We start from the raw sequence: 12,274 nt of genomic DNA on the forward strand, positions 1-12,274 counted from the left end.
ATAGTGCCACTCTATTCTGCTCTGGTCAGACCCCACCTGGAATACTGTGTTCAGTTCTGGGTACCACAATTCAAAAAGGACATTGAGAAACTGGAGCGTGTCCAAAGGAGGGCGATTAAAATGGTGAAGGGTCTGGAAACTATGTCCTATGAGGAACGACTGAGGGAGCTGGGTATGTTTAGCCTGGAGAAGAGAAGGTTAAGAGGTGATATGATAGCCCTGTTTAAATATTTGAAAGGATGTCATATTGAGGGAGCAAGCTTGTTTTCTGCTGTTCCAGAGACTAGAATGCAGAACAATGGATGCATACTACAGGAAAAGAGATTCCACCTCAACATTAGGAAGAACTTCCAGACAGTAAGGGCTGTTCGACAGTGGAACAAACTCCCTCGGAGCATAGTGGAGTCTCTCTCCATGGAGGTCTTTAAACAGAGGCTGGATGGCCATCTGTAGGGTATGCTTTGATTTAGATTTCCTGCATGGCAGAATGAGTTTGGACTGGATGGCCCTTGTGGTCTCTTCCAACTCTATGATTCTATTTAGACACTGAAGATAACGGGTAGCCCAAACCAAAAAAAAAGCAACATCCTAAGGCAATGGAATTGATAAGAATTATTATATACACTGGTGCCTCGGGTTACGAAATTAATTCGTTCCGCCATTCCTTTCGTAACCCGAAAATTTCGTAACCCGAAAAGGCTTTCCGTTAGCACTGGAAAGCCTATAGCTGCACTTTGCAGCATTTGAATTTCGCGCCGAAATGAATTTCGTAACCCGAAAAATATTTCGTAACCCGAAACAGTTTTTGCCAATCCAACTTTTTCGTATCCCGGAAATTTCGTAACCCGATCATTTCGTATCCCGAGGCACCACTGTACTGGCAAGAGATACAGCTGTTTCACCTGGATCTACTCTCTTTTAGTGCAATTGGATAAAACTGAGCTCCAGTGCTTTGGAACAGTATGTACACACTTTCCTCCCCTACTTAGTCTGCCTCCAGTTTCATAAGGTTCTACACCAATGTCCCATAACCTTAGTGTGGTTTTCTAAAACTACCAGTGAAATCCTACATGAGTCTGTTCAGAAGCCCACTGAATACACTGGGACTTTGTCCTGAGTAAACATGTAGCAGATTCCACTGTAAAAGTGACCGCTTCCACAGTTTCTGACCCCATTATCTTAAAAAAAATAAAACACACACAAAGAGAGCTTTCTCAGTCCAAAATAAAACCCAAAATCCATAGTTGGGTAATAACTTTATTAGGATTGCCAAAAATGCCACAAAAGGATGCAAGTTACTGAATTCTTCAGAACTCTTTACCAGACTAAGGCTGCTGCCGAACTTCAGAATTAATGCAGTTTGACACTGAAAGCATGGTTCAATCCTATGGAAACTGTCGTGGTTCCATCCTATGGGACTCTGAGTTTTGTAGTTTGTTGTGGCACCAGAGCTCTCTGACAGAGAAGGATAAATATCTCACAAAGCTGCAAATCCCAGGATTCCACAGCATTGAGCCATGGCAGCTAAAGCAGGGTCCAATTCTGCAGGGTAAATGCAGCCTAAGTGGTACCAACAGTAGGGTGTGTGTGTGTGCAATAACCTGCTGAAGAGATCTGACTTCAAAAGCTTTGTTTTTTGTGGCAGTCCGGTTATTCCTAATAAAGGCATCGCCCAACAGTTGTTTCTAATCATTTTACTGGCCTTTTTACTCAGTCTACAACTGTAAACATAGGGCCCAAGAAGGAAAGGTAGAGATTCAATTCCCTGGACTCAAATGTTCTGCACTGACCAGACTGGGAACTCAGTACTTGTCACAGAATCTAGACTCCTGGTGTAGAATTGAGGCTGTGTTTATGTTGTTGTGTGCTTTTAAGTCGTTTCTGACTTATGATGACCCTAAAGCGAATCTATCATGGAGTTTTCTTGGTGTGTTTCTTCAGAGGGGGGTTGCGATTACCATCCTTTAAGGCTAAGAGAATGTGACTTGCCCAAGATCACTCAGTGAATTTCATGGCCAAGCTGGGATTTGAATCTTATTCTCCAGTCATAATCTGCTGACTTCTGTATGCTACTTTTCACAAATAGAGGAGAATATACAAACAGCCATAGAACCTAGTGCTTTTGCCATGTATTAGCTTTGGTTTATATAAAAAAGGCAAATTTCTAGCCCCTGTGAATTATGGAACTGTGCTTTAAGGGTAGCCCATCAACCTTTCACTGTGACTAATCCCTAACTAGAACTATGCTAGATTTCACTGTTTGCAAATACTGTTCAAGATGCATTATTTCTAAAAGCCCCCGTCTCCTGGGACAAAATTAGGATTGCCTGGAATCTACACTTTCCTATCTTTGGCCAGAAGTGCACATGAGTAAATGGATTAGTGTCCCTTGTCTTAGCACCAGAAAGCCCTTCTTGGGCATAGCAAACTATACCCTTAATCTTTATTTCACCGTTTTGTCTACTGTACCAGGGAGAGGATACCAGTTTTAAGTTCCCAAGTCTCCAAAATATACTGGCAGTTTCTGGTAGAGGCCCAAGGCCATTTCACACATTATATGGCAGCAAACCCAAGAGCATTCAACTCATAGGGCATGTTAGTCACTTGGGGTTCTCCAGGAAGCCTGTCTGTGCGATGCTTACTTCATTAGCATTTTTAAAATCATGCAGCGGGGCATGCCCCCCTAAAAATCACACATGGGGTGCAAAGGTAATCCACTTTGACACCACTTTAAGTGTTGTAGTTCTGTGCTACGGAAACCTGAGATTTGTAGTTTTACGATGTCTTTAGCCTTCTCTATCAAAGAGTGCTGGTGCCTCAAAAACCTACAAATCCTATGTTTCTGTAGGATGGAGGCATGGCATTTAAAGTGGTGTCATACTACTTTGTTTCTGCAGTATAGATACAACCTGAGACTCCTGGAATATCCTCCAAGACAAAGAGAAAACAACCTTGCTTAGAATAACCTTCCTATGCCCCTTCTTCTTTTCCTCCTCCTCCTTCTTCCCTGTGTTCTCTTCCATTTCCAAATCAAAGCCTTCTTGCCTTTATCTCATCCAGGGTTTCTAAATCATGGAGGAGGGAGGAATACAAGAGGTGCACCCTCTTGCCTGTAAAATGGGCTTTAGAAAATGGTATGTGTGGCCTGTCTAGATCCAGCATAGGGAATCTGTGGATCTCCAGGTACAACCTCCATGACCCCCAACACTGATATGCTGCCTAGGGATGAGAGATGCTGTCCAACAATATCTGGATGGCTGGACTAAATCTTTGATTCTACAAACATGTAAACAGACAGAGACAGACAGATGCAGACACACACAAGCCACCTCTGGAGAAACCTTTTATAAATCTGTGTTCAGGAACTTTATCCATTCACTTTAGTACTTCTCTGAACATGTCACACCACTGGAGTCAGAAGCAAAAGCAGCACTCCAGTGCAAGTCCCATTTCCCCATTCCATTTACTGAAGAAATCACATCAGTGACATCAGCCTGCACACTGCAAGGTCTCAGCAGCTCAGGACCACAGCCAGGATTTACTCCAGTCTAACCTGATTATTGCAGCAGCATTGGAGCAGGAAAGCAGGGGCTGTTCTGTCACTTTGGGCAATAATACCAGAGAAAGAGGTGGAGGAAATATCCTGGCAGCACATTTCATGTGTAACTAGTGTGAACATGTAGGAGAAAACAGGGATCGTCCCCCTTATTTCCTGCAACCCAAGATTCCTAATCCAGCATTAGAATTAGCAGGATGAACAGCTTTCTGTTGGTTGAAGGGGAAGACTGGAGATGAACCATGGATCAGAGGCTGATTCGGGAACAACCCAATCCAGAAGTGTAGCATCTCTATTGAGCCATAGATGCGGATCTGAACCTGATTCTGTTCAGATGGAAGGCTCAAAGCGATGCAAGATAGTAATCTGGTGCCGGTCTCTTCAGTTGGGGCGGGGGCATCTTGTTACCTCCTCAAGCCCTGTTTGAAGTGACCAGTTCATTGAGGACACTCAGCCACCCGTATTTCTGCACCTAAGCAATTTCTGCATCCAATGTATAGATCTTTATCAAGTCCAAGACGATCTGATCAATTATGCTCTTGGAGAGATCTTCACTGAACACCTGTAAAAAGCCAGGAAAAGCAGATTAAAGGGAAGAAGGCTCCCCAGATCAGGAAGGTAACTAAGGCTACGCATATCACAGTTCTCCCATATAGTTGCAAGCAGTCTGAAAAGGAAATCATGGCTTCTACCATATTCTTCCTACTTCCTCCTGTTGAAACAGCTTATAAAGGGCTGACTTAGAGCTTGGAAAAGTCTCTTCTGAGGCTGTGAATCAAGTCCACAAAAAGATCCCACACAGGCACACTAAGGGTTTGCTCATATCGGACAAATAAAATGTCCTCCTCCTTTCCTCCCAGCGAGCAGTGTGGGCAACACAGGCTCCAGTCCCCAGTTCTGGTGCAATCTGCCTGGATGATGTATGGCCAGTTCAGCATGGAACTCAAGGTAGACACCTGCCCCCACAATAATGGTTTAAAACCTTTCGCTCCAGATATTTTAGGAAGATCCGGAAACTTCTGCTACAACAATGGGCAGCTGTTTACAATGTGCCCTACTGTGCCAGCCGTCGCCACCGCCATATGATCAATGCTGGGCATAGTTTTCTGGTCTCAGGGCAAGTTACCTGCACCAGAAGTGGCAGTGGTAGCTGGCATAGCAAGACACCCATGTGAATAGCTCCCTCGCATTGCCATGGAAGACTCCAGGTAACAAGGGGACATTGGAACAACTTTGGGGCCAGAATACTTGGAGTATACTGGCTTGTGTAGACCTGCCTAAGAGACCAGACTCTGTCTCAGGATATAGAAACCATTCTTCTCCCAGCCAGTGACTTGCTTGAACTGCACTCCTCTGCTTCCCACATGCTGCCACCACCACCCCACTCTCACCTGCCACCAAGGCCGTTCAGCTTCCACCTCCGCTGGCACCTCCACCCCATAACACTGAAGAGCAAGGTAAAGGACAGTGACAGCAATATGCTGTGGGGCGTGCCGGAGGCACAGGGGCCCATGATAGCTGTCACGCAACAGGGCCCATGCTGCTACTGCCACCGGGGTCCGGTCCCAGCTGTGCCGGTTCATCCAATGCTTCAGGGAGAGTAAATAGTGGAGAAGGTACTACAAAAGAGAAGAGAGCGGCTGTCAGAGATGGCTGCAAAGGAGGGGTGAAGTGGAGGACTTTATCAACATCTCTGGTGAAAAGGACATTAATTTCCAGTGCAGATTAGGGCCCACATCAAGTCTCCAGCAGCGGCAGTAGCAAAAGATTGCCTTCAAGAGGCCCTGCATCCCAGCCCTGCACTACTGTTCCTCACAGCACACTATTACCTTCCTTTCTACCTCTTCCATTTTATCCTCAGTCCCCCTGCAAGGTAGGTTGGTCAGAGTGACTTGCTTAAGGCCACCCATTTCTCTCCACCCCAACATTGGATCTGAACCCAAGACTCCAGTCCAACACCCTGCCTCTGGGATGTGGAGATGTGTGGCTTTTCAGTTGCTGCCGGACTACAACTCCATTCAGCTCTAGACAGAAGAGATAATAGTGATGGGTGATGGGAATAGCAATCCAACAGCACTAGTCATTCATTTCCCCTGTCACTGCTAGAAACCACCACTTCACATAATCTGTTTCTCTGAGCATTTGTAAGTATCAGATTAAGGGTGCATCTGTATAAATATAAATACTGCATAAATAATGCAGTTTTACACCACTTTAACCGCCCTGGCGTGTCAAACTTCATTATTTCTACAGTGTAGATGGATGCTGAAGTCCACCTGGCCACTTTATACAATCTCAATGCAACTCTTTAAGGTTTAATGATTTATCCCCATTTAACCAGCACTCCAACTATGGAACCCTCTTCCACAAAAGATCTGTCCCACACACTGCTGTCTTTTAAGATTCAGTTAAAAACATATTTTCATTTGTAAAAGCTTTTGAGATGTAGGTAGTGGCACACTTCCTTTCTCTCTGGATTGTTCTGCTGGTTTTTTTGCAAACAGCTACCAGTGTGGCACAGTGGTCTGAATGTTGAACTATGTCTCTGGGGACCAGGTTCAATTCCATGTTTGGCCGTGAAATCCACTGGCTGACCTTGGGCAAGTAATTCTCTCAGCCCTAATGGCAAACCTCCTCTGAACAAATCTTGCGAAGAAAACCCCATGATAGCTTTCCTTAGGATTGCAATAAGCTGGAAACAACTTGAAGGCACACAACAACAACAACAACATATTTATGGCTTTATGAGATCTGTTGTATTTTAGCTACTTTGCCAGCTACTCTGGGCTCTTTCAAGAACAAATAGGACATAAATTAAATCATATCAAGTAAATTTATCCTCACAATAAATTAATACTTTGCATAAATGCGGTGGGCAACTATAGGTTGTCACATTACAATTTCCTAGCCAATATAGCCACTGGTGAGGAATGATGGGTGTTGCAGTTCAGCATCAGCAAGAGGGCCAGAAGTTGCCAGTTCCTAATATGTACAGAAATAAAAACTAACAAAATCAAAAACCCTTTCCTTCCAGGCAATTTACACACCCTACTTCCTCCCTAAGCCCCATGCCATTCAACTTGGACCTTATGCGGGTGCTGGAAGGAGACACGGAAGCAGAGCATCCGTAGCATGAGCAGCTCACACTGGACAATGCTGTCCCTCAACTCCCAGAAATGGGTGTCCAGCTCCAGGGTGTCACTCCGGGGGTGCAGGTACCTGGTGGGAACAAAATAGAAGGCCAGAGGTTAAGGCACTCTCTTTCCTGCAAGTAATTTCACTTTGCCCTGGCTCTAAATAGCCACTCAACCACCAGTGGCCAAAAAAACCCAGGCATATGCAAATTTTGCACTTGATCTATTCTGGAAAGAGGTTGCACCCTCTTTTGCCAGGAATATAAATAATTACACATTTCAGATTCCAGCAAATATTTGGGAAAACCATTTTGTCAAACTTTACGACCATGCCGACAACTCACCCGCAGATTTGAGGATAAAGGTGTCCTCCCTACCCTCATGGCCTCCTGTTTCCCAATCAGAGATCAAGAGTTTAATTAGTCAACTTAAACCAGCCAGAGCTCCTGGTGCTGATCATATAACTGGTGAAATGCTAAAAAATAATTCTGATTGGTGGACTCCATTCCTATCCAACCTTTTCATGGCTATTGACCGATCAATTACCATCCCAGAAGACTGGGGCTTGGCCATCATAATTCCAATATATAAAAAAGGTAACAGAACCGACCCATCTAATTTTCGGCCTATTAGTCTGTTGAGCTTGATCAGCAAAATGTATGCAAACATCTCTTAAATAAATTCCTGGACTGGCTAGAATCCAAAGACATTCTCCTGGCTGAACAGGTAGGCTTCAGGCCCGGACGATCCATTATCAACCATGCAATGGTGTTACAACATCTCGTCGAAAAATACTCCCATTCCGGTCAATCAATACATGCGGCATGTATTGATTTTAAGTCTGCATTTGACTCTATAAATAGAAGTAGATTGTGGAAAAAACTAATGTGCACTAACATTGATAAACGTCTTCTCTTGCTCCTCATTAAGATACATGAAAATTCTAGTATAAAAGTCAGATGCAGTCATCAAGGACATGTTTCTAAAGAAATCCTTGTGAGATTGGGTGTAAGACAGGGATGCGTTTTGGCCCCCTCGCTATTCAATTATTATATCAATTCTCTAATTCCTGCGTTAAATAACATCGCCTTTCACCCCCCAAAGCTAGCTAATAGACATATTAGCATATTACTTTATGGCAATGATGCTGTTATCCTTTCCCTGACCCCCATTGGTCTTAAAAGAGCCTTAAATTCTCTCGCCCTGTATTGTGCTGAGGAGAAATTAATAATCAACTCCTCTAAGACCAAGATTCTCATTTTTGCTCAACATCCCAAACTGAGACAAAGGCAGCACATTGAACAGGTCAAGATCTTTAAATACCTGGGTATTGTTTTCCATGCCTCCGGGAGAAGAAATGCTCATTCAGAGTTTGTCATCCAGAACGCCCAAAGAACTGTAACCGCCATCCTTAATTTCTTTTTTACTAAAGGTGCCCAATTTATCCCGGCCGCAATCAAGCTATTTACTGCTAAAGTTCGCCCGCAACTCCTATACGGAGCTCAACTAGGGCCATATAGCAATATAAATGCAACTGAACTTGTACAAACTAAGTTCCTGAGGAAAATATTCCAAGTTGCTCATTGTACCCCAAATGTTGTCCTTAGGAGAGAAGCTGGGATTAATAAAATAGAATCTAGTCTATGGATTACTATATTCAATTACTGGTTGAAATTGCAGAAAACATCTGGAGAAGTGACACACTTAATCTTATTAGACTCCTATAAATCCTCTTGGGAAACAGCTATAACTAAGAAACTGAATGAGCTAGGCTTTAACAAAGATGCAATCTTAAAATTCGATGTAGATAAAGCCAAATTTACTATTAAACAAAAAATCCTAGACATAGAAGGTCAAATGGAAACTGTTTCCTTCCCTAAACATATAGTGGTTAGTGATCAGGTCTTGGTTTCCTCTCCAGCTCCATATCTGTTTCATGTCACCTTACCTAAGTTCAGAAGGGCTTTAACTCTGGCACGCTTTAATATGTTACCCACAGCCGTATTAGAAGGAAGATTTAAGAAAATTCCATATGAGCTCCGACTATGCCATTGTGACTTAGGCGCCATTGAAACTACCGAGCATGTTCTTCTTTACTGACAGTTTTATAGGATGTTCGTAACCAACTGATCTATCCGATCATAAACAAATTACCAGGTAATACCGATCTATTTTACTTACGCCTCCTTCTGGATAGTCATGACCCTAGTATGATCCATAAGGTGGCCAAATTCTGCTACATTGTGTGTAAAGTCCGCCCTCAATTGGTAAATGAAAATTTTACTGCTGCATTGATGATTTGACCCAGCATTATTGTAACTGCAATTGCTTAAGTACTATTCTTGCCCAGGTATCTATAATGTATATTTTAAATTATACTGATGCTGTTTTTCTTTTCTTTTTATTTTTTATACTGGTCAAAGATCGAATAAACTATATTACATTACATTGCACTTGATCTAAAAGTATCAGCCACCTTCTTCTCCTGGGGAAGCCAAATTCCTCTCCCTCCTCTTTCCTAAGGTGACTTTAGGTTCCTTGGCAAAATTTATGACTGTGCCAGCAATCTTTAATCAGGGGTTGGGCAAAGTATTATTATTATTATTATTATTATTATTATTATTATTATTATTTCTTACCTCCCTCTTCTCATGGTTCAAGGAGGGAAACAACAACAATTAAGAGACAAACAATATCAGTTAAAACTCACAATTTAAAGGGACAAATAAAATGTACACATATTAAAACAATCCAAATTTAAAATTTCTAATTTCAAATTCACAATTTAAAAATAATCTGAATAAGCCTGCTGGAAGAGACTGGTCTTTAATGCTCTTTTAAATTCAGACAGCATATTCAACTGTCGAATCATTTTCAGCAGGTCATTCCATAGTCATAGTCATTCCATAATCATGGTTACTTTCTTTTTTAAACAAAATGCCTCATCCACCATATAAAACAGATGAAGGGAAAAGTGGTGGAATGGAACCCAAATTCTCAGTAAAATGTGAGCAGGGAATGTTTTCTACCAAAACAAAACAAAAATGGGGAGGGGAAGCCATCAGTGCCCTGCATTTTCTGTGCAAGGTATGCAAACACACATCCTGACATATCGCCTTCAATCAGTAAAATGATCAACTAAAAGTTTAGTAATCTGATTCACTGGTGGGGCCACATTTAAACAGCAAGGCCACGTTTTAATTGGCAGGACAGACTTAATTCTTGAAGGCTGTTCTTGTGTGGCTACTGAATAACATGGAATAAAAAAGGGTTTATTTGTATTTGTTTAAAGAACATTTCTTCTTCCTAACCCCATGTGTGGTAACTTATATCCTGACTCTTTAATGGGTTTTAATAATAATAATAATAATAATAATAATAATAATAGGTTTTATTTATATACCGCCCAATCACTGGGAATCCGAGCGGTTTACAATAGAGGGGATAACAGACAGTTCCATGCCCTTAGGCTTACAATCTAAAAGACACGAGACAAAAGGAGAAGGGAATGGTGAGAGGGGGAAGGAATCAGGTCCAGCATTCTTCTCTCCCTCTGAGGCCTGGACCAAGGCAGATGGACCAGATTTAAAAACAAATCAATTGGTAATTGTTAGCATCCCGCATTAGCTCCCCAGGTATCTCAGTATCAACGCTGCAAGATGAAACTGATGGATTTTTGGACAATATCACACTACATTCTTATAGTATCATTTTATTTAATTGCTACAGCTGCATCCTGTTGAATTGTGGGATTTGCAGTTGAGGGAAGGGCCTTTAGGATTTTTAGCCAGTAAGCTCTTGGACCTCACTAAACTACAAACCCCAGAATGCTACAGGAAGCAGCCAGAGCAGTTAAAGTGGCATAATAGTGCTATAACAGTGCAGTGTGATACTGACCAAAGTTAGTATCTGAGGTCACCTGGAAAATCACAAGTTCCCTGCTCTTGCCTGAGAAGGAAGTCTCATTTGAAGCAAAGGGGCTTTGCTCACATGCAACCCAAACATTTAAGTGTGCAAAATCCTTTTGGGTGGTGTCAGTTGTCAATTTAAACAGGCTCTGCACGTTAAGCTCTGCCCATGAAGTAGTTGTTGTTTCTTGTTGTTGGCCTTCAAGACATTTCTCTAAGGCAACTCTAAAACGAACCTATGGGGTTTTCTTAGCACGATTTGTCCAGAGGAGGTTTGTCATTTCCTTCCCCTGAGGCTGAGAGCATATGACTTGCCTAAGGTCAACCAGCGGATTTCATGATAGAGCTGGGAATTGAACCCTGGTCTCCAGAGTCTTAGTCTAAAGCTATCTCTGCCCATGTAGTTACAGACTTTTAACCAATCCAGTTCAGTATTCTCTTTCTATCTCTCACACGCACAGATGAAATTCCCCCTTCTTTACCTGTGGCTCACATTGATAATGTCTCTTGTCCGCAGATGCTGTTCTTCTACCTTCCCTGCTAAGTAAAGGGCAGCCATGGCTACCAGGTAGGGATCATATGGTTCCAGAGGCACTTCCGTAAAGAATCGGTGATATATGGTACAAGCTGTGGCAATGGGGATGGAGCGCAAGCCCAGCTTCACACCTGTTGGCATTAAGGAGATATAACAAGGAGGCTTCTAGCTCTCACAACCACATACCACCACCTCCACCACCCCACCAGGCCTGGACAAGGGAGGCAATACAAGGTGCAATTCCCCCTTGGCTCTTTATAAATCAGGTTCCCTCAAGATGTGAATAATGAGCACCACTACAAGGGCAGGGAAATGGGAGCCAAGAGGTCACCATCCCATAAGGTTTCTAGGGGAAATATGGCCATCAGTTTCTGCACAGACCTCACTAAAAGGATTGGGAGCTACACAGTAGCATGTGCTTTCCTATCCAGCTCCCAAAGTGAAGCCTCTAACTCAGGGAGTGGAGAATCTGTGGCCCTCCAGACTTTAACAACTCCCATTATCCTGCATGGCCCTGGTATCATCCTCTGGAGGGCTATAAGCTCCCCACCTATGCTCTATCCCATTTTCCTTCTGAATTTACATGGAAAACTATCAAGCACCTAGTTTTACCCAGTTCCTCTCTCAATAAGTAAACCAGCTTCCAGTAACACTGAGAGCTGCATCATTTGTTTCTGTAATTTTGAAATGTCAGTAAAATTTAAAATATGATTAAAGTTACTAAACAAACTAAATTAGAGTCACACCCCCCCCAATCCACGGTTTGAAAATATATTTAAAATATATACATTCCAAAAAGAAAACTTTGATTTTTGTCATTTCTACAAGGGACATCATCTTATTGTGCTATTATATTCAATGGGACCTGAGCATTCATGGATTTTGGTATCCACAGGGAAACAAAAATACATTTCATGTTTCTCCATTCATGGTGGCACAGTGGTTAAATGCTGATACTGCAGCCACTCGGTTGTGAGTTTGATCCCAGGCAAGGTTCCAGGGTCGACTCAGTCTGGCATCCTTCCACAGGTCGCTAAGCTTGTTAGGGGCAATTAACTGACACGTTGTAAACAATTAAGGGAATGCTTAAGTGCACTGATAAGCGGTATAGAAATATACTTGTTATTGCTATTGCTATAGT

The 12,274-nt window shown here is 42.6% G+C and overlaps 1 protein-coding gene across 2 annotated transcripts in view; it reads right to left on the bottom strand.

The window, feature by feature from the left end:
- Positions 1 to 1,239: 1,239 nt before the first annotated feature.
- The window catches only part of CCNQ (cyclin Q), a 13,146-nt gene continuing 2,111 nt past the window's right edge, over positions 1,240 to 12,274 (bottom strand). The window contains exons 3-6 of one of the 2 annotated variants that reach the window (XM_042452187.1): positions 11,081 to 11,264; positions 6,643 to 6,775; positions 4,948 to 5,175; positions 1,240 to 4,118 (exon numbers count right to left, since the gene is read on the bottom strand). In XM_042452187.1, coding sequence (XP_042308121.1) covers positions 4,029 to 4,118; positions 4,948 to 5,175; positions 6,643 to 6,775; positions 11,081 to 11,264 — 635 coding nt within the window. In that variant the 3' untranslated portion in view covers positions 1,240 to 4,028. The remainder of the gene's footprint in view (positions 4,119 to 4,947; positions 5,176 to 6,642; positions 6,776 to 11,080; positions 11,265 to 12,274) is intronic. The other variant, XM_042452188.1, reaches the window with a different exon arrangement.

Source organism: Sceloporus undulatus, chromosome 2 (assembly GCF_019175285.1).
Source record: "Sceloporus undulatus isolate JIND9_A2432 ecotype Alabama chromosome 2, SceUnd_v1.1, whole genome shotgun sequence".
NCBI lineage: Eukaryota > Metazoa > Chordata > Lepidosauria > Squamata > Phrynosomatidae > Sceloporus > Sceloporus undulatus.